Below are 22,321 nucleotides of genomic sequence, written 5' to 3'. Positions count from 1 at the left end.
TCGTAGTCTTTAATCCATTCTGTCCTTCAAAGGATTATGATTAACAGTATATATTCCCCGTTTTTCATTTATAAGATAAGATAAAATATAAGATATATACACAAGAGGCTTTTGGTAGATCATTTCTGTGCTACGTTTTAAATGTAGAAATGGAGGCAATTTGCAGCGTTTTGTATTATTGAAATTATATTTATGTATTTTATGTATCCAAAAGCTCGAGACGAAAGTACAAACTTGTAACAATGCTACCATTCAACTTGCTGTTTTCTATTTCCGTAAAGCAAATTATCAAAAATATGCATTTGATTGGTTCATAACACTCTAGGCATTTTTGCTAGGGTGCAACCTCCTCCAACTGCCTCCATGTAAAAATTGCATACAGCCTCAATCCTCCAAAATCAATTGTTATTTCTTGAGGGGTGACCACTGCTTCAAAATCCTTCAAAATCCTCCAGCAGTCACTGTCAATATGAGGCAGAGCCAGTGACATCCTGGAGCAGTGTGGAGGATTTCAAGTATAATCTAGGCCTACATTTATGCACAGCCGAGCATAAACAACACACGGTCCAGCCTAAGACCTTGACACCGTGCATCCTCCAAAATCAGCCACACATTTTTGCCATTATAGCCTCAATCCTCCACTTATATTTGGGGAGGTTAGCGCTCATTATATCAGGGTAGTAAAGAATGATCAGGGTTGTTTCTGGTTCGATTCCCAGAATGATGGTTTTTCTTTTATTTAGAGACTCTTTGCACACTGGTTAAATTGATTACTCCGGCCAAAACAAACATCAAACCTTAACCATAACGAAGGTCAAACCCATCAAATGTTATCAAATGATAAAAAGCATATAATCTATTGTTAAGTAATTTTAAATCAACTTAAAATATCAAGATACTTAATTGATTTTTTTCTTAAAAATCTTTCTAAGACAGCCACATACTTTTCTTACATCTACTAAAATCAAGCTCTCAAATCTGTTTTTTTTTTTAGGAGAAACAATTTTTTAGAAGAACTTACATGGCTCCTGAGTCCTTCCGCGTTTTTAATATATATCTAGCTCTTTAATTTTGTATTTATCTAGGGATTAATTAACACCCCCAACCCCCCCCCCAAAAAAAAATAGTTGTTTACATGAACAGTTGTCAATTGTATACAAGATGTATGAATTACTTGGTGTAGGTTTCAGTAGAAATGGTCAATATTTAAGTACATTTTGTTTTCTCAAAGAGTACATTTTTATTTTCCAAGAGGGATAACAGTATTTATTTCTGTACATTGCACATTTGTTGCCAACTTGTAAGTTGTTCATTGATTTTATGTGTAAAAGCAAAGTTTGTATCATATTTTGCTTGTTTTGGGGTTAAAAGGCAATGATTAATCAAGTACATGTATATGGCCGCACCGTTGAGATGGTTCCAGGCACTGATATCGACTTGTTCTTGTTACGTCCCAACTAAAGCAGTGGTCCCAATTACAGATGGGCAGTCCCAACTGCAGTTGGGACCATTTAAATGTAGTTTGGATTGGCCCAACTATTACGATGCTAGTTAGTAGTTGGGCACTACACTCTTACTTCATTCTGCTTGTAGATTAGCGCCATTTTCAATCGGTGCTTGGAACGTATAACCACATTATGTTTGGTTCAAAATTGTGTACACGTCTTTATTTCAGCTTTTTATGTAGGCCTAAAACACGTTACAACTACCTTATGTTGGTCTTTTGCTTTCTATTTTTTTTGGCACAAAGTAGTATATTGATAAATTAAAATGGTTTGAGGGTATATCTGAAAAAAAAAACACGTCGTTTCCATTCCTTGAAAATGTTTAAAGGGAATATACATCATTTGCTTTTGCTGTAATTTTCAGAAATGGATGGAATTGGGGGGTTGGAAATATATAGCAAATATAGTTACACTGACTTTTTTGAGGTTTTGGGTTCAAAAATGCTATAAAAACCAAGTAAAGCAATCATTTTCCTGTAGTCTGGTTCCCTGACTCCATGTAAGAAGAAACAGAGCAGTTTACATACATTGGGGAATTGTAAGGTCAGGGAACCAGTCTAGCTGGCTTGTACCCGTTCATAGGTGTGTAATCGATTGCAAACAAGTGCGATGGTTAACTGGGGCCAGTATTTGAAAAAAAGCCAGTTTTTTCCAACGCTGATCGGCCGATCAGCGTTGGAAATTGATACAAAAATACCACTTTTCTTGAAAATGACAGTATACCAGGTGCCATGATTTTACAGGATGCTTCACACTGTCATTCACTAACAGTCCAGCAAGGTATTTCAAAATGATTTGGTAGTTTTATTTTTTGATGTTTGCAAATGTTGTATTTTCCCTTTAAGTGAGATTATGACTTATATGATTTATAAATGACAGGTTATCGTTAAAAAAAATACAAATAATTACTATAGTAGAAACAATGAAGTAATACAAAAATGTACAAAAGAAAACTACAGACTATTCGTGCTAAGCCATTTTATCAGTAGAGTGCAGGATGTCAAGAGTTTGCTTCTGCCCGCCACCTCCCGGCCCTACCCCACGAGCGAATGCCCCTCCTTTTTGATGATTTCATTGGATACAGTCAGTCACATGACCAGTGGCGTAGCCAGGAATTTTTCAGTGGGGGGGGGGGGGGGGGGGGCTGGAACATTTCATGGGGGGGGGGGCGTCATGTAGATCAATGATAATTTTTTTAGAAACTCAAAATCTCAGTGGGGGGGGGGGGGCGACTGGAGGGCGACAAGGTTTCATGGGGGGGGGGCTGTCGTCCCCCCCCCCCCGTGGCTACGCCACTGCACATGACTGATGTAAAAAAACCTCTAGACTGGTTCCCCGACCAAAAGATTCTGACTATTTTACTGCTATCGAACCTTAGGTCAAGTAGCCCTCGCGGCTAAAAATAATACATGATGCCCCTTTCCCAAAGCTCGGTTTCGTTTCAGGTTGGGCTTTAAGTTATAATTAAAAGCTTTTAAAGTTGGTATATACGTGTTTTTTCTTTCTTTTCCGAACGAAATTTAAAGGAATATAATGTCCTGTAACAAATAAATTTGCTTGTTTGTTTTTGCAAGCCTTTATACGGTTTTAAAAAGTGGTTTTAAATGGCGCGCTGCTGTTCAGAAATTGCACACACTATTAAGAGCGTCCCGCTCTTGATTCAAAAGTTGAAATTAATTGATTGATTACTTATCGCTGGCCGATTTTTTTCTTGTGACGTCTCATTAATTTTGCAAGCTCATAACTAATGTAATGCTAGAAAATTATCAATTCAATTTGAAAATCTATTTTTCAAGGTGCCACACCCAAAAAGCTCGTATACACCAACTTTAATGTTCCGAACTTCCGATCAAATTAAAAAAAATCACTTGCTTCATTATATCACAGTTTGATATTTCTGTAAGAAAACATTGACTAATGTTGAGCTGGAATCTTCAAAGTTAGGGGCCCACAATAGCAGGCCAACCCCGAAATGGAGACGACGCCGATTTTTTTGAATAACCCTAGGTAACCGTGTTCAGATTAAAAATAGTACATGACACAACAAAGCTCGTCCCTCGTACTATCGATCCGAGTGCATACTTGATGCACAAAGTCATTGAATTGCAAGGTTTTATTTTAAATGCAAGCAATGAATATTAATTTTCAACTCATTTTTTGTTTCATTGTTAATAAGCATGGCAGTGTAAATAAAACCTGTTTTGTACCCAAAAATACCTGGGCCCTATCTGAGAGTATCGACGAAATGCATTCGGCAAACTTTGGATATTTTCGGAAACGGGAGGAGAATATGTCAGAATCTTTTGGTCTGGGAACCAGACTAAAAACAACCCAATCAGCTTCGCTTTTGGTTTTCATTGGATACATACATTCAGTCACATGACTGATAAAATACCCAATCAGCTTCGCTGTACTTCCAGGCCGATATCCCAACGTGTACCGTTTGGACCACGCGGCCGTGGAAGCTTCGTGCGTTCCACTCCATCAAAACCCTACCGTCTTTCGTGCCGTCTTCCCCGCCGACTCGCACCACACCGGCCCCGTCGTACTGGACCCAGAAACCGCGGTATTCTTTGGCGCTGACCATGTCATTTTCATAGTGTTCCACCTGAACCTGTCGCCAGTCGCACGTCGGGAGAACAGTCCAACAGTCTCGGATTAAGCTTAGGGTGTTAAGTCGTGAACCAAGAACTGAAAAGAGGGAAATACAATGGACAATTTCCTCTTTGAAACTTGACCCCAAAGTCCAAAATTTGCTGTTTTCCCCACTATTTTTTGTGAGAAAATAAAATCAAACTTTATTTTATAAAATTTTAACATTTTATGATCGATTTTCCCCTCAGATTTCAAAAATAAAATTCTTCTCTTTTTGTTCTTTGGTTTGACAACGAGTTCAAAATTAGATAGGAAGCGCTATTTATCTGCACTATGGTTTATTTTACATTACTGAGGAGGAGGAATTATCATCCTGCACTGGCGCGAAATTATGGTCCATCCGAAATTTTCGGAATTTGTCTTGATATATACTGCACCGGCACCCCTTCTCAGGGGTCACACGGGCAGGGTTGGTTGTGCGCATGGATTGGATTTTTTGCTGTTTGCTTGGTCGACATATTGGTTTCTTCTTTCTCACAGATTTTTCACTATTTTTTTCGTCAACTCGCGTTATTTCTCGTGTCAATTCTCACCTATCACAGCGAATATGGATTCGTCTGTACTGCCCTCTCCCAATGCAATAATCGCGTTCTGCGCGGCGCGGACTATGAAATGAAAGTAGAAGGGCGTAGCTAGCTGCGAGAGGATGGGGGCGTTGGTGTAGGGCACACTGGGCCGTGTTTTGAAGAAGCAACCTGAGGAGGGAAACGGGGGAAAAAAAACAATCGTTTTTCATTATTTGTTTTTTTTTGGGGGGGGGAACGTCTGCAAACCTCTGAATAAAGGTTTTTGTTCACAAACAGATCCGCTTTGCGAGCAGACTGGCTCCCGGTTCGTACATTATCGATACTGATTGTGGGGCGGGAACTAGCCTACTCCGCGAAAACGAGAATTATTGTCTGGCAGCCAACAATTCGAAATTGTAAAGCAATAATTCGATAACTAACTATGGGCTGATTTGTTTCGGTCGATGTCTCATCCGAAGGTGAATAACGTTTTGCTAGAAAAATAGAAAATTTGAAATTAAATCTATTTATTTCGGGAGGAAACTTGAAAATAGCCCGAGGAGTGCATCTTTAAGGTAAGGTGCTCGATAGTCCAAATGTATAAGTTAAAAACCAAATGACGTATTACATAGGCCAAATTAAAGAAACGCATACAAATACTTACAAATGTACTTACAAATGTATCCTGCCTAAAAAAAAACCCTGAATTGTATATTATAATTTGTTAACTCAAAACAAATAATTTTGATGTAGGAAAGCTAAAGAGTGGACCAGGATGTAGAGTTGGAATGTTTGTCGAACTGAAATTATTTTATCGAGATTTTTCTGAGGGATTCTGAAGGTCTGAAAGTGCTTTTATGATCGTTTTTCCCCACGCCTGCTTCACTGTCAACATGCAAAATTGCGATGCGGTCTCTTCAAAAGAATAAAATTGCTCTTTACTGGTTTTGTCACCAAATCTGCACTTCATGTTCCACCGGCAAGTTGCAATGAAAGCTGCGATGACTTGTGCTCCGAGCTGGTCCGTTGTTGCGGTCGGTGATAGCGCTTGTACTCGGACACTGCAAGTCCTTACACCTGGGAGCATTGCAGACGAAAGTCCAACACTATATTGCACTAACAGCCATAGAATCACGGCGCACCTTGCGAGGATGTCGACGTCAACGCGCGACATGGCGTAAGATTCAGACTGATATTAGGACTTCAGCTTCTTGTTATTCTCCAAACCACGGAGCCTATTTTATAGCTCCATGCCCAGCACTCGTCCTTCAGATGAGCTAAAAAAAGAAATCCACTCTTGATTTGAAGGATAGCGAAGCGAGACCGTGATCGAACCAACCATTATTTTGCCGGTGTGATGACGTTCATGGCCAACTGATTTTATTGTTTCATTTCCGCTCTTGGTCCTTGGTTTGTCGAATTGCAAGAATGAGTGTTAAATATTCCAATAATAGGCGACTTTGGTGTACTGCGCATGACAGTGACGTACGGGGGGGGGGACTCCTTTTCCCCCTAACTGCTCAATTAAGGAGGAGGCAAACATATTAGCTTTCTATTGTTTAAAACCCATCGAGTTCCCCCTCCAGAAAATGAGGCCCCCAATGCCCCCCCCCCCGTAAATTAAACCCTAGTAACGTCAACGGTTATGGTTTGACGGTAACAGATTATTTGTAGCATGCATCAACTGCTTATTTTCAATTGTCTCGTACATATTGATTTTTTTTGTGAGTACCTGTATTTTTTCTTGATTGCCGCCTCATCAAAATCAATGGTGGTATTAACGGACAATGGTTGTGCGTGCGAGATGGGAGTAAATGTGCCACCTACGAGGAGACGAAAACAATGCTTCCCTGAAAGTTGCTCTACCATACTCTACATACTTTTTTTTTCTCATGTCGATATTTTAACTTGTATGATTTATTCAAACGGTAAATGGTATTTTTTTGACGTGTTCAGCCCTCTTGAGTAAATGTTTTTATTTGGGTTTTAAAATACACCATTGCAATAGTTTTAGTGGCAGTAAAGGGCCCGTGCAATGTTATTTTTTAATGCAATCCTTGAAAATGCACCTGCGTGTCCCATTTAATGTTATTTTCATTTTGCCATTTTGAAGGGTATTTTGGTGCCTTTTTGGTTGTTATGCTAATGCAAAGTTCCATATTCATGAGCAAAAGTGTGATGTCATTTCAGGCAGTAACCTCAATGTTACAGCACAGAATTGCGTATATATATCACTGTCGTAAACTTTCTTCTTTTAGTGATTCGTTGTGTCAGTATACATGGCAGTAAGCCAACGGGCAAACTTTTCTCACAGATGTTTTCAATGAGCAAGGTTTTGGGTTCACAATTTGAACAGAAAACACCGAAAATGAAAAGTGTCTTCCTGAAATGACATCACAGCAAAAATGCCCTCAGTTGTCTAGAAAAGCATGGAATTTTGTAAAAATGCTAAAAGAAGAGCACTTTTCAGTATACCAAAAAAAGGATGACAAATAGTTTCCATACATTTAAGAGGATTAGAAAGTTGCACAAATATGTTCCTCAGAAATATTCACTTCGTGGCCCTTTAATCCGGCTTTGCAGCAGATCCAGATGTTCCATTCCCAGAATATTGAATGCACTTGAAACCAATAATCCTTCCTTTGAATGATTAACATTTATCTGAATATTTTGCGAATTATATCATTAAGTTAGATAATGGATAGACGTTGGCGTGCAAGGTGCTATACAATCTGTCTAAAACAGGTGAATTTCTTCCTGAAAATTAGTGGGACTGGAACCAATAGTTTCTGCGAAAGGTTGTTGATGTTTTGCACAGGACACAATGCTGGTTTTGGACTTAAGGTCAGAGCAAATGCGGCTTCTGATTGTAATCAGTTTCATCCTCAACTTTTCGGGTAAGTCTAACTTAAAAAAAATTGAAAAAGCCCTTTGCCAGTTAGTTTATCCATTCGTCCCATCTCGACATTCCTACATAGTCCCTGAATTATGTTTTTAAATAGTAATTCCTGAAATTGTTTGCTATTTTTTTTTTCAAGTCATGAGTGGATAGGACTTGTAAAGTGTTATGTAATCGATTCCTTTTGTCTTAAGATGCAATTGATTCTGGTTGTGGCGGACCGAGGAAACTGACAGAATTGACTGGCACCCTGTCCTCGATGAACTACGGCCACGCCTCCAACCCCTTCTATGACAATAATGCTCTCTGCTCGTGGTATATTCAGGCTCCTACTGACTGGGTAAGGCAGGGAAACCAGTTGATAAGCAAAACACTAAAGAGCTCCCTGCATGCAGGCACAATTGCACTTCTTAACATTTTGACCTTTTTTCCAGTCAAAACATTTTCAATAACGCTTTTCTTTCTACTAATTGTGCACCTCTTTTATTCTGAGGTTTCATTGTGTAGGATTTGGTGCTCGGTCATGCAAGTTGGTGGAGTAGCGCAGTGGAGAGATGTTTCGAGTGGGGAGAACATAAATCAAAAAATTCTCAAATACCTTGATCAATCCGTCAAGCAGGGTGACCGTAAGGTCAGAGCCAAATTCTGCTAAATTTGTCAGATTTATCAAAAATCTGCCAAATTCCCCAGAATTACTCGAAATACACTATGAACACTTAAAATCACATGCAGATTGGTAGTATTGACTTCATTAAGGTTCAAATTACATTATAAACAATCTTTAGTCACATAAAGATGTTATGAAATTATCGCGTAAATTTCGGGCAAAACGCAGATTCGGCCACGACGAAGTCCATTTCCCAGTTAACCTCAGCACCTAGACCAGCCAACCTGTCCCATTATGCAAGGGTTTGTTGAAAGGATTGAAGCTTTTTTAAACAAATGTACCATTTGTTGTTCAAATTTGCTGTTTTTCTGTCAAATTACCATTTTTGCAGAATTCTGCCAGAAATCTGCCAAAAAATCCATTCTGTCAAATTTTCTGTCAAACTCATCTTTTTTTACAAAAATTCTGTCAAAGTTAACCTGTTACAAGTTCTTCTCAGAGACTTCAAGCCCACTTCTCTCTGAAAAAAAATAGCAGGGATTTAAATCCTCCTGCAGTTGATTTCAAGCTTTTTCCAAATTGTAAATAACATACTAGTACATGCGCGTATGCTTTTCCATTATACCTCACATTTCAGTCAAAAATGTCAGGGTCCACTTAGGCCCTACATCCCTGAATGAAATCTTTCATGGTGTTTTTACCCTAATGCTTAATTTTAACTTCTTGTTTTTATCAATACACAGATCATCACACTGACGTTTGAGTACATGGACATCGAGCCAAGTTTCCGTTGTACGGCCGATTACATCGTCATCCACGGCCCGTGGGCAGACTACGTAGGGGGTCCCCCTCCCGCCCCTATCTGTGGGACCAGCCCCCCTCCCCCGATCCAGGCAGAGAAAGACGAGTTGTACGTGGTCTTCGTCTCGAATGAGAACTTTGCTTACACAGGGTTCATGGCCACATACGAAATCAAGCCTCCACCGTGTGAGTACAAATACACAATAAAACCTCATTTTAGTGAGGGCACCTTCAGAAATAGTGCCCCTGCTCAATGCGGCCAACACCATCTGATGCATGTCCCATACACCACCTTTTCACTGTGGGCTTTGTCTATTGTAGCCGCCTGCCTACATGCGACCATCCGTTAAATGCAACCACCTATTTTGGTTAGGCCTACCTACCAATTTTTTTGCTGGTACTAGAAGGCTAGCCTATAGACCCAACCTCGTCCCCAGTGCTTACTTTATTTCCAACGTTGTTTCCAATAGTAAACCCTGGATAGGAAACTTCCTTCCTGCATCCTGATTCGATACCGCAATTGGCTAGAAATGGATTGATATCGTGTACTTGGTGTTGTTATTCACAACGTGCAGTACGTGTTTTCGCGATCATTCGTCCACGCCTTCTCGAAAATATTCATTTCCTTTCCAGTTTGTTAATATTAATATGAAATGTGATACTGCATGTTGTCTCGTTAAGATCGTAACAGTTTACTTAAAATAAAATCATGTTTTCGTAACTCACGCCATGCTCACGCTGCGACGAATTGATTCTGTTTTTGCCCCAGATACAAGGGCGGATCCAGAACACAATTTTTTTTGGGGGGGGGCCAAAAAAAATTTTGGTCCCCCAAAAAAGTGGGTCTAAAAAATTACGGCGTGGGGTTCGGGGCCCGCTTAAGGGCCCCGAAAATTTTGTGGATTCTAGATGCTCTGTGGTGCGATCTGAGGCAATTTCTGACCACTTTAACCAATTTATTTTGAGGAAAAGATGGTGGTGTACTCATTGCCTGCCTTTATTACGATGTCACATTAAAAAAAAAAAATTGGTTTCTTTTTTTTTTGGGGGGGGGGGGCCATGGCCCCCTTTGGCCCCCCTCTGGATCCGCCCTTGCCCAGATACCGCATACAAAAAACAAACGCAAATGTAACGCACAGGCAGGCACCAGATTTGCATACGTGTTCAAAAATCTTGCACATGAAAATGATCCAATACCAGGGTGAGAGAGCAGCGGTAGTGGTGGGCGCGTACTGCTCGACACCCTGGGGATGAGGTTGCTATAGACCTTTATCATGCTGCCACCATTTCAGTCATGTTCCCTCTATCCAATAACAGTACTGAATAATAACTTTTTTTGTGCAAAAAGGAACCAGACTGTTTTTTCCTTCCAGCCTCGCTTTGGTTACGTTGATTTGAATTGGGAAAAAATCAAGATGGTCGCAACATGATAATGGTCTATAGTGTTCTCTTTATACCTGACTGACTCACTGATTTACTGACTGACTGATTGGCTGGCTCCCCGGCTCCCCCTGGCTGGCTCTGGCTGGCTCTGGCTGGTTCTGGCTGTCTGTGAGCCGGGCAGTGCTATCATATAGGATCACAGGTAACAACAATGAAATGCCTATTTCATGTGTAGACCAGATGCATTAAAATACTTCCACTGAATAACCATTCTAAATCAATTGAATGGGGATGTTGCCGTGCTCTGTGATCAGCTTGCCTAATCTTGCTTTTGTCCGGATGAGCTCTAAATCTCAAGCCCGTTATATTGGCATTATTGCGGCCACTTCTGTATCATAGAAACCACGGTATACGCAGATCTTATGCATTGCAATCTTTTGGGTTTTTTTGGGGGGGGGGGGGTTCGATGGAAGAAAATAACGTCAGATCAAAATTCGTCTCAGCAAATATGAAGCTCAAAATTGTGTTCAACGTCTTTATGTATAGCACTCACTTTCGAAGATGCCACTAACTCGAAAAGCGTTTGCTACTACTGCCTGAGTTTTCTTTTCATCAACAAATTTGCTGAAAAGAAATTGAAAAGCCGCTTTTGTTCCTAATGCCAGCCCCTACCCCGCCCGAGATAGCCAACTCTGGATGTGACAACCTCAGATATCGCGAGGGGCCATCGGGAACGATAACCAGCATTGGTTTTGACGAGAACTCGCCGTACACGAGTGACGCAGAATGCGAGTGGATCATTACTGCAGCGGTTGGAAAGGCGAGTTTAATTTCCAAATTTGACATTGATGCAAATCTTGATGATCTGTTCTACAAATAGGGGGCCTATAGATGTACATAGCAATCAATGTGGGAATGACAAAATATATTGTAAATTATTTACCGTCGGACCAAAAGCATCAGCGGAGGACCTCAAATTCAACACCTTAGCCCGCTCTGTTTAAAGGGAATGTACAACATTTGCTTTTGCTGCAATTATCAGAAATGAATGGATTTGGAGGATAAGTACGTTATTGCAAATATTGTTACACTGACTTGTTCTACATTTTGGGCTTGTAGATGCCGGAGAAACCATAAAACCCAATCATGTTCTTGTAGTGTGGTTCCCTGACCCCACTTAAAATGAAACGGAGCAATTTATAAACATTGGGGAATTGTAAGGTCAGAGAATCAGTCTATAGCAGGCTTGTACCCCTTCACAGGTGTGTAATCAATTGCAAAGAAAATGCGGAATAACTAAATCTGAAAAATTAGGAGCAGTTTTTGATAAAAAGCCAGTTTTCTCCAACGCTGGTCGGCTGACTAGCGTTGGAAAAAATATTTTTCTTGAAAATGTCAGCACACCATGGAGCCACGATTTTACAGGATGCTTTAGACTGTCATTTCCTAGCAGTCCAGTGGGGTATTTCGTGATAATTTGATCATTTCGTTTTTTTGAGGTTTGCAAAATGTTGTATCTTCCCTTTACAGAAATTACTAGATTCTTCAATGAATACCAATTCCTTATTATCGAAAAGGTGTTTCATAATATACCCCTTCTAGTTACCATAGGAACACTAAAAAATGTCATTATTCCGTATCATGGCAAGCTACAATTTTACCTTTGACATCACTCTATCACGTGACAGGTCATCACTCTGACTTTTACCTCGTTCGATGTGGAAGGGGATGAGCTCAGCTGCAGATACGACGCTCTGCTCGTGTACGACGGCCCGAATGATACCTCTCCGTTGCTTGGCAACTACTGCGGTAACCAGGGTCCGTCACCCGTGACGTCATCCCAGCACGAGATGTACCTGAAGTTCAGGAGCGATGGTTCCATCGAAAAGTCTGGCTTTTTGTTGAGTTACTCTGAAGTACAGCCTCCATGTTAGTCAATAATGGTCTTTATTATTTTATTGCAACTCCAGAGCATTTCGATGTTGATAGTATTGTGTTTCTTCATTGTGTATGTCACAGCGTACAGCTTACTTAAAGCGTCCATGCGAGGTTTTTTTTTAATGCAATCCTTGAAATACACCTTTTAATGGTATTTTGGTGCCTTTTTTTGGTTTTTATGCTAAAGCCAATTTCAACAATCATGAGCAAAAGTGTGATGTCATTTCAGGCAGAAACCTCAATGTTACAGCTATTTCAGCATCAAAAGTTGCCAGAATTTTGGATGTTTTGCTGTGGTAAATGTTCTTTTCTTCGGCGATTCACTATTGTATCAGTACATGGCAGTAAGCCAATGAGCACCATTTTCTCACAAATTAATGCTCTCAAAATGAGCAAATTTTGGGCTCACAGTTGCAACAGAAGTAAACTGAACCGTGTCTCCCTGAAATGACATCACAGCAACAGCGCCCTCATGTACAGTTGTCTAGAAAATTATGGAAAATCTTACATGTTTAAAGACGTGCACTTTTCAAAAACAAATTACTAAAAAGGGATGTCAAATAGTTTTCATGTAGAGTAGCAAGTTGCACAACATGTGTTCTTAAGAAAAAAAGTCATCTCACGAACACTTCTACAGTCATGGTTGTAAAACTTAGTGGATTTGTCTTTTTCAAAACAATTTTGGCCAGACATATCGAGCAGTATACTTTCAGTGCGCGGCATCGCAACATTTATGTTGTGAAATAACATTAAACAATGTTGTACAAACTGAGAATTGCACTTTATTAAGAACAAGCATGATGCATGCACATTATAAGATTGTAGTCACGTCGGTAGTTTCACGTTAAATTTTCAGTTTATATTCTGTCTTTTGCTAAAACAATAAACTAATTTAATGCCAAAACTCTCAAACGTTTTTTTTTTTCACTGGTAGTTACCTGTTCTGTTGGCGCATTCCAATGTGAGAGTAGTGATATCTGTCTGGATCGTAGTGTGTTGTGTGACGGGCGGAAGGATTGTCCTGATGAGAGTGATGAGGCTGGATGTCCAGGTAATACAAATGACTTCCTTTAAAGTCTGTGACTGGTTTTAGGTGACTTATATTGTGTATCGCAAGTGATTTCTTATATGATTCAACTCGGCTTTTCAGGGGCACGTTGCCAGTAAACTTCGCTACCCGAGAAAAAAGGGGCAACTTTCTATAATAATAAAACAATCATGTAATTTTGTTTCCCTTCGTCTTTGTAATTTTTCGCTTACAGTGAACGACCCATCGTGTGGGGTACCGGTCGTAGACCCTGACTTCGCTTCTATCAACATAGTGGGAGGGGGACCAGCAATTCCTGGCGCCTGGCCATGGCAGGTAGGCGTCTCAGCCCTCTTCATTAGTCAATGTACATTTAAGAAAACTGAAATTCTAAAAATACTGATTTGTAACAATTATTCTCAACATCAGGTACAAGTGCGTAAGTTGTCATACGGCCAGGTGTGTGGAGCTACACTCATTAACGCTATGTGGGCCATCAGTGCAGCGCACTGCTTTGAACCGTAAGTTAAACCATTTTAAGTAAGATTTGAGGCTTTGCATGGTGGAGAAACTAATGAATGAAAGGTTTGCGGAAACACCACATGTGAATAATTTCTCAACTAAGAGAATGGTTCTGAAAAGATCCAGAGGTACAAACTCGACGTTCCGGTCAGTATGCTCTGACCGTCTTCAGGAGAGTGCCTAAACTCTAAGAAAGTAAACACTTAAGTAGCAATTTTGACAAAAGGTTGTAGGAAACGCCCCATTTGGCGTATGTGTTCCAAAAAAGCCAAAAAAAGCTGAAATTGGACTCTGGAGCCTAGCTGCCACAGCGTCGCGTAGTGCAGTGCATGCAGCGCATCAACGTGGGACCGAGTGAATTTTTCCATGTATTTAACCTTTTCTCCACGGCTGGAAAAGGATCTGATCAGCGTTGGCCTATGTATTTCTACCGTAGAATTTCTTCACAACTGGAAAAAGAGATTAAAACTACTACACGTGTGAAAATGTTTACGTGCCGTTTTCATCGACTTTTCATGGACTTTTTGGAAACTATAATACAAAAAAAGTTTTTGTTAAAAAATCGTTTAATGATAATTATTGTGGGATCGTTAAAAAATCTAAAATTTCTTCGGAAAAGTTAAAAAAATTAATTAAATCTGAATTCAGATAAAAATCTAAAACGTTTCATCTCTGGTGTATTACAATAAGACTTCCTGTTTCGTAATCATTACTTCATAATTTACACAGGGAGCCCCTTACAACCTCATACCGTCTCGTCCTGGGTCGTTACACCAAGAACATTCCAGAACCCGGGGAGGAGCAATCCATTGACATCAGGCAGATCGTCCTCCACGAGAACTACGAGCAATACACCTTCGATTACGACATCGCCCTCTTGCGACTAGCCAGACCAGCTGTAAGGACAGACTGGGTGGTACCTGGATGCCTACCGGGGAAATCACAACGATTTACGGACGGGGAGATGTGTCAAGTCACGGGATGGGGCCAGACTGAAAGTGCGCAATGGTCACGGTAGTCGGCATACGGACTATCGTTTTCGAAACGACTGGCTTTGGCTTCGTTTCGGCTTAATGACATTTTAGGCCCTGACTTCGGGGACTCCAGCTACATTTTGGTGCCTTTTATGCTTCGGGAACATTCAATCGGTTGATATGATGACAAAAGTTGGCATAATCTCGTTTAGTTTGCCTCTCAGTGATTCAGAAGTAGGAGGCGAAGCCGAAGCCGAAGCCGAAGCCGAAGCCAAGGTTTCGAAAACCCCCATGTACAACATCGACTTGACTCGATCCGACCCGACTTGACGATTTTCTCCCCCACTTGCCTTCGTTTGACTTGACTCATCGACTGCACGACTCAATCGATGAGCTCGACTAGGTCTCGCTTGACTCCATGCTATGTCACTTGAGTCTGCAGGACACAATATGACTCAACTGACTCAGCCTGACTAGTTGCTTGAACTTAATACTTTTGGGAACACATCTCAACAACGACTTAATCTAGCTCACATTTGACTAGATTCGAAATGAATTAGTTGAGTGGATTTAAATTGACTCATTTCTAAGGACTCGGCTTAACTCAGTCTGACCAGACCAGAATTGACCCAACTTTAACAATACCTTTTTGAGTCCCGACTCAACGCGACTCGACTCGACAAATATTGACCTGTATTTAAAAACCCCTAACTGACCCAGTTCAATCTACTCAGTTTGCCTCGAGCAATGCAAATCAATGTATTAATTTACCAAAATCAAAGATTTTCCCCAAAGCTGTCTAGTTAATTACTCAAAAAATACCAAGTTAAAAAGTAGGCTTATGTATTTGTTGGATTGTCATTGGTGTTTGTTTTTCTTCCTTCACAGACACTGGTTATGATGACATTTTGAAGCAAGCTGGAGTTCCTGTTTTCAATAGCAGAGTATGCAGCGATCTGTACAATGGTGGCATCACGTCACGAATGATGTGCGCCGGGTACCTGCAAGGCCGCGAAGATTCATGCCAGGTACAGGTTACCAAGGAAAACAAGACTGTTTGCGTAAAGTTAATTTTACCGGGCACCCGCAAGTATGGCTACAGTAAAAGCATATCTACATAGTACAAGTAATGCGAGAGAGCCAGCAAATGTTTTCTCGTGGTTAGGTGACGTTTTTATAGCATATACCATGTAAACTTTGTGTTCTTTCAACAGTGTTTTGTAACAAATTGTATCACGTGCTTAGTCAAAGACATATTTCCAATTTTTTTGCACAGTAAGTGAAAGCCAATCAGTGTCATCAGTACAAACTTTAAAAATATTTAAAGTTCGTTTTTTTTCTGAAACAGGTGATAAAAAAGAGTGATAAAAGTAGGTATTTAGCCTGTCCTTCGACTTCAATCCTTTAAAGCATTTTTTATTTACTTTTGCTATTTATGCTGGATGGTACTATCAGGCTTTTGTCTTGCACCTAAGCATGTCACAGACATCCAGAAAACTAAACACGTACACGTCATAAATTCAAACGTGGAAAAATTGGGTACAAAAGTGTTTAGAAATGTGTTTAAACTCTAATACACAGTTTTTCACAGTTAAAGAGGTCTAGCGCCTTGGGGTCGTGGAAAATCCTATTAAAATTGGAGGATTCAGACTGTTAGGGTTAAAGTAATGTGCAAGGGTTCCACCAGGGTGTTGTTCATGGTGACATTTAGTTACCACGGAAACAGACTGCGGCCATTTCTAAATATTAGTTTGAAACGCCATGTTAACGTATTGTATCCTATATTTATAGCTTGTCTAAAGGTAGTACATGTAGATCGAAATTAAACTTTCCCTGTAAATGTGTTCGTCCAAAATAATTGAGTTTCTTCTCAGATACACAACACGATTCAAGACAAGTTCAAAAGGAACCTTTAATCTTTTATTAACAGGGAGACAGCGGAGGACCACTGAATTGCCCAGGGGGTGACGACCGATGGTATCTAGCGGGCATCACCAGCTGGGGTGATGGGTGCGCTGACGCCAACGCGCCCGGGGTCTACACGCGCGTCACGGCGTTCGTCGACTGGGTGCAAGAGAACATCCTTAAACACCTGTAGTTTGAGTTAAATGCGATGTCATGGAAATAGGAATGGGAGGCATGCATACTTGGATAAATGTACCAATCAAGTGTCGGATCAAGGATTTAAAAACAAGTTCAGGATTTTTCTTCAAGGGGGAGGTTGATGCCAGAGCAAGGCGATGCAGTAAACGCATTGAGAGCACTGAAATAATTAATCGAGATTTGCAATATTGAGTAATGACATTATTCAGGGAATTTGAGAAAATTTAGGATAATTATTAAAAACGGTCAGTCAGAAGGAGGATGGCCACCCAAACTATCAAAGATCGGACAATTTCGTCAAAATGCCATTTACTTATAATTAACGAAACTCAAAAAGTAACCAGATAAAGTAATACAGATTTCACTCTCTTGCGTGATTTTTTAACCATTTAAGTTCTAAGCATGAACAGGATAAAACAACTGACATTGAATTGACTGTGAACTACAACTAAGATGCGTATACGTGCCATTTCCCTAATATTCCCCTAATTTAAACCGTCTACGTATGCTAAACATTACTTTTAATTTACACCAAAACCAAAATGTTAAGAAGTTTTGACTTTGTCGCCAGATTCCTGGGCTTTACAGCACAGCATCCAGTAAGCCCACACTGTAGCAGCAAACGTGAAAATCGTTATGCCAACACCAACGTAGATGACGTCCAACATATAATACTGCACGGTAGTCAGTGTACCCGCTGTAGATCGGAGGTAGGCACCCCCGTGTAGCATGGCGTGTTCTACCCAATGGCCGGCTACCTCCACCGGGGGTGCCACGTTGTGTTTCATGATGCCCGATATTCTTTTGGCGTTTGCTGCGTAACTGTGTAAAAGGATTGATAAAAGAATGCATAACAGAAAGGAATTTGTAAGGATTGTCTTGAAAGTCTTAAGTGTAAGCCTACTTTCAGTCTTAGTTATGTCAGCAGCTGAACTGCTGTTGAGAGGAACACTTTTTAACTGGAACCTTTTTAAATGGAATGTTATTAAGGCGTTCCAGAATAACGCTTTTGTATAGGGGCTCGTCCTATACACGCATGCACGAAACGGCTCGTTTGCATTTGGAAAATGGTTTGAAAGTAGAACGTTCAAATATATACAAAATAGACTCGTCATTTCGACAAGATTTTTGTAAAAGAAAATGCCAAGGGTTCGACGCGTACATCGGTCAGCATCTGCGAATAAAAGTAAACGCCAGCTTGTCTAGTTCTCTTCAGTTTCGTTATTACTTTTTCATTCAAGTCGAATTATGGAATTAGCTGTTTCAAATATACTCACCTCTCGTTGTTGAGAACGCGGACGGCTGTTTGGTGTAGCTTGTCTTCTGATAACTCCGGCAAGTTGACGGTCTCTGCCATGCCCCGCGTCTGGAGGCGAGCGGCACATTCGAAGTGTTCACCAAACAGTGGTATGGTCACAACAGGTACCCCGTGATACATGGCCTCTAGCATGCCGTTGATGCCCCCATGGTAAATCAACAGCCTTGTCTTAGGGTGACCTGATAAGGAATAATAAAAGTTTTTTTTATATATAAATGAAAAAGCAGATAGTTTTATCAACCGAAAAACGCTGAAAACAATATGGGTACATGTTGATATTAATTCGTCTATTGTAGCGCATAGGAGATTTTTGGTAATTTTCACTCGAAAGGCATGCATAATTATAGCGAAGGTGCCAGTCTATTTCAAACACTGGCCTCACTTCCAGCTGGCGTAATTTTTATTCCTAGGAGGGTTAGGGGCAATGTCATGAATAATTCATGTTTATCCATGAGAACGGACAATGGCATCAACAGCATTGTTGTTAGTTACTCAACTAGTTACAATACATTAAAGCATTTTAAAGAACGGTTGTCGTCGAGCTACCACACAGTAACCTAGTGGATAGCGAGATGAGCTATGGATACAAAGGTCCCTGGTTCGAATCCACATCGTCGCTGCTCATTTTCATCAGCTATTTTTCTTCTCCAAATTTATCACTGAGATAATTTTAAATTAAGGGGAAAATAGAACGAGAACCTAAGTCTTGCAATGATTCAAAGGAAAAACTGAATTATGCATGACATTGCCCCTAACCCTCCTAGGAAAAAAAATTACGCTTCCAGCTGTATATATGTTAATAATAGCTTGAGTCTTCGATTCGTGGTATGGTACCCGAGCCCTACGATCCTTATTGAGCATGATTTATATCATAGCCCCCAGCCAAAAATTAATGGTTATTTACTTAGTTTCAATCTGATTTCATAGATTTTTACTATTTTTCACCCACCGAGAACATCATTCTGAGATAGCCACGACACCAACTTGGTGTTCCCTCCCAGACTCTTCGGTGGTTTCCCGGGGTACCTCCATAGCACACGCTGCGGTAGCCTCGACAGTGCACCAGCTATCGTGTCCGCCATTTCTTCACTCATGACGTCAACCACGGAACCCAACGAGAAGACGACGACGCCATGTTTTCCAGATCCTTCGAAGAATTCCTCCAGCTCCTGCAGGCATTAATGTAGTAACGCAAATGAAGTAACATTAATACGATTTTAGGCGTTTAACTTCCATTTCTGGGTCACCGGTTCGATAAAAATCATGTATCAGTACTCTGATCTATAAAGTGCCTGCCATTAATTATTTACAAAATGTCAAAAACGTTGGATCACTTTTTATTACGAAGAGCCAAGTTCGCGAAAAGATAGCACGAGTTTAGCGGCAGTTTTCAGCTCTAAAATGCTGTTGTTTGACAAAAACGGGGCCCAAATAAGATATATATTTTTACGGTCCTTATACAGAATGATAGTCGGAAAATTCTAAACCGATTAAATTAATTACGCTCGACAAAAATACTACCAGTAGCATACAGTTTACAAGACATTGTCAGTCATAGATGATATGCAATTATTCCAATTTTTCGAATTTTCAAAGAATATTTCCCCGTTACATTATATTAATGTTTTCATTAATATTGGAGACACTGCATATATATACGGAGTCACTGAACTTCGTATAAGTGTCGCGCTTGTGTTCAGAAACGCATTGTCTGTTATGATACTTGCGTGTGCATTAGACGCACGGACATTATCATCTTAACTTAAAGATTGATCTGAATTGTAAATCAAAAGACAGAGAAAATTTTACCACCGGCAACAAACTCTGAACTTTGAGCGCCTTTCAAAACTGTTCAGATATTTCTTTCAACTAACTGTGCTTACAATATCAACAATTTGGATTTACGAAATGGAATGAATATGTTACCTTGCTGAGTGGTTGGGGTTCCTCGGCCGATAACCCACCCAGCATGATCGCATTTGGTGTGATCGCCCTGGAATATTCCATTGCGAAGTGCGTATTAGCCAGCCACAACTCCGCACTGCGTATGGTATCCCTCATGTTGAGGTCCGTACGGATGTTGTGCCGTATCTTCAGCGCATCGTACGGCCCCAACATGGGCCGATCCATGAAGACAGACATCGCAAGCCACGTCACTGCGTTCCGGAACCGCTGCCAGAACGTCATGGAGTCCGAGTATCCGCTCATGCAGAGCGGCACATAGGCGGGGTTGGTCGGGATGTCGTACCAGCGGTCGTGCAGGCCTGGAGTCAACGATGCGGCTGTGATGATGACGAATCGTAGGGATAACTTCTGAGCTACCAGAGCCATGCAAGGGTTGATGAAGTCAAGGGTCATGAGGTCAAACTGAGAGCCCTTCAGCCGCTCCATCAATTCCTCATCGCTAAGGAGAACATTGCACTCGAAGGAAAGATACTTGGACATGGGTTTGGTGGGTTTCAGCTCCTCCTGTTTGTCCTCTTCTGACTTCCATCCCAGCAATTTCCCGATCAGCAACTTCGCATACCCTTCCTGGCTCTGATAAGTGCTGTTGAGCGACTCCAGAGCGAACGCATCCCTCATCTTCACCACGTCTTGAGGAGTGTACGGCGAGTTGTAGACCTGGAACTCGAACCAGTCGGCATCGCTGCCGTTGAGGCGATGTATGTATGAAGAACTGAGGAGGAAAGTGACTTGGTGTCCGCGACGGACCAGCTCCCGTCCAATCTTGGCGCTGAAGATGTAGTGAGTCTGATCAACGCCGGCAGACATGAGGATCTTACCGGCAAACACGCTGCAAATTTGGAAGAAAACTCCAGTCAGGACTACTAGAGATCGACCCGCCATTGCTGCACCGTGAATCCAAATGGTAAATGCGCCTCTATAGACTGAAATACCAACCAGCATCTTTTTAGCTTTCGTGAGCTTAAATCATGGTAATGCATGCCTGCACAAATCAATCCACCACATGCAGTCACTTTTATTTTTACTGGTAGCTAACAAGCTGTTCTTCGCTTTTATGTACCGACCGAGTACTGCCGAGTACCTAGGTTGCTGAGTTCGAGTACGAGTATTTGTGCTTCCGAGTACAAGAACAGGTCTCCGAGTACGAGTACTTGAACGTCCGAGTACAAGTACGAGTACTTGTATTCCAAGTATGAGTACTTTTTTTTCTGAATACGGCACCGGGTATATTGTGCTTGAAGCCTAAAATTATGTGTACTGTAATCACTTGTGATAGGGTTTGTCTTTGTATTGCAAATTACGAACCCTACCACAAGTGATAAAGCTTTTTCAATTTTTTTTTAAAGTTGATTTTTTTTTTTTAAATCGACAACAGCAGTCTCAAATCAATGTAAATGATTTTTTCCAAGGAAATGCTACACAGCTGAGATACGGACATGAACGTTTAGGTCAACTGTCATTTAATAAAAATTAATCTATACAGTGTTGTGCATTTAATTTTTATTATTATTATTATTAATGTATTTTCGGGTCCGTAGAATCCTCAGACTAAAAAGAATCCGCAAGTACAACAACTGAGCATTCAAATGGCCGAGAAAATATATATTTTTTCTACTTAGTTTCAACCTCTGTTCTTAGTGTTCTCCACTTTTCAGTGTTATTTAAGAAATTTGGGTTGTTGGGTTCGCTCGTACCCCCCGCCCTGCAAACAGGACGTACTCTGATGAGCTTCACAGAATCTTGTGAAGGAAATGGTCTATGACGTATAAACAGGGGCGTAGCACGGTAATTGTTATGGGGGGGGGGTAAATTTTTTTGAAAAGGGCACTTGCACATCCGTTGTAAAATGTAGACAGGTTTTTTTTCTCCGGACACTTGGCCTCCGTAAAATCAAAAATCTGTCGATGGGGGCGCTGTTCAAAACCGACAATTATTGATACATGTGCGCAATTCTGAAAACGGGCACCCAAAACGGCAGATGCCACACAAAAAAGGGCACGACTTCTTTTTGGAAAAGGGGACTTGGTCAGACAAAACGGCACTCTTTACAAATTATTGGGGGGTAAGCCCATTGAAAAAAAATGGCATTTGAATAGAAAAAAGGCAGTCTTTACACAA

The 22,321-nt window shown here is 40.8% G+C and overlaps 3 protein-coding genes across 3 annotated transcripts; 1 reads left to right on the top strand and 2 right to left on the bottom strand.

Moving 5' to 3' along the window:
• Window positions 1-3,406: 3,406 nt before the first annotated feature.
• On the bottom strand, window positions 3,407-5,865 carry LOC119739481. The gene is made up of 3 exons (XM_038214454.1): window positions 5,609-5,865; window positions 4,694-4,855; window positions 3,407-4,196 (listed from the first exon to the last, which is right to left on the bottom strand). The coding sequence occupies exons 1-3, from the start codon at window positions 5,838-5,840 to the stop codon at window positions 3,877-3,879; spliced, it is 714 nt and encodes a 237-aa protein (XP_038070382.1). The 5' UTR covers window positions 5,841-5,865; the 3' UTR covers window positions 3,407-3,876.
• Window positions 5,866-7,370: 1,505 nt separating this feature from the next.
• Window positions 7,371-16,944, top strand: LOC119739370 (transmembrane protease serine 7-like). The gene is made up of 11 exons (XM_038214287.1): window positions 7,371-7,563; window positions 7,760-7,905; window positions 8,916-9,159; window positions 11,022-11,176; window positions 12,045-12,285; window positions 13,229-13,345; window positions 13,557-13,657; window positions 13,751-13,842; window positions 14,573-14,841; window positions 15,706-15,845; window positions 16,748-16,944. The coding sequence occupies exons 1-11, from the start codon at window positions 7,491-7,493 to the stop codon at window positions 16,913-16,915; spliced, it is 1,746 nt and encodes a 581-aa protein (XP_038070215.1). The 5' UTR covers window positions 7,371-7,490; the 3' UTR covers window positions 16,916-16,944.
• On the bottom strand, window positions 15,968-21,206 carry LOC119739371 (UDP-glucuronosyltransferase 2C1-like). Its single transcript, XM_038214289.1, has 4 exons — window positions 20,165-21,206; window positions 19,188-19,407; window positions 18,198-18,417; window positions 15,968-17,742 (listed from the first exon to the last, which is right to left on the bottom strand). The coding sequence occupies exons 1-4, from the start codon at window positions 21,143-21,145 to the stop codon at window positions 17,466-17,468; spliced, it is 1,698 nt and encodes a 565-aa protein (XP_038070217.1). The 5' UTR covers window positions 21,146-21,206; the 3' UTR covers window positions 15,968-17,465.
• Between the last annotated feature and the right edge of the window lie 1,115 nt (window positions 21,207-22,321).

Source organism: Patiria miniata, unplaced genomic scaffold, assembly GCF_015706575.1.
Source record: "Patiria miniata isolate m_02_andy unplaced genomic scaffold, ASM1570657v1 HiC_scaffold_30, whole genome shotgun sequence".
NCBI lineage: Eukaryota > Metazoa > Echinodermata > Asteroidea > Valvatida > Asterinidae > Patiria > Patiria miniata.
Note: the sequence above shows the minus strand (reverse complement) of the source record. Positions and strands in the feature narration are given on the sequence as shown.

Coding starts and splice junctions, on each gene's coding strand:
- LOC119739481 (XM_038214454.1), bottom strand. CDS start 5,840: ATGTCGCGCGTTGACGTCGACATCCTCGCAAGGTGCGCCGTGATTCTA. Junction 4,856..5,608: donor CAGATTTGGTGACAAAACCA/GTAAAGAGCAAT, acceptor TTCCCTCCTCAG/GTTGCTTCTTCAAAACACGG. Junction 4,197..4,693: donor ATCCATATTCGCTGTGATAG/GTGAGAATTGAC, acceptor CCCTCTTTTCAG/TTCTTGGTTCACGACTTAAC.
- LOC119739370 (XM_038214287.1), top strand. CDS start 7,491: ATGCTGGTTTTGGACTTAAGGTCAGAGCAAATGCGGCTTCTGATTGTA. Junction 12,286..13,228: donor CTCTGAAGTACAGCCTCCAT/GTTAGTCAATAA, acceptor TTTCACTGGTAG/TTACCTGTTCTGTTGGCGCA. Junction 15,846..16,747: donor GCCGCGAAGATTCATGCCAG/GTACAGGTTACC, acceptor TTTTATTAACAG/GGAGACAGCGGAGGACCACT.
- LOC119739371 (XM_038214289.1), bottom strand. CDS start 21,145: ATGCTGGTTGGTATTTCAGTCTATAGAGGCGCATTTACCATTTGGATT. Junction 18,418..19,187: donor ATCTCAGAATGATGTTCTCG/GTGGGTGAAAAA, acceptor ATTCCTTATCAG/GTCACCCTAAGACAAGGCTG. Junction 17,743..18,197: donor CGCGTTCTCAACAACGAGAG/GTGAGTATATTT, acceptor CCTTTTACACAG/TTACGCAGCAAACGCCAAAA.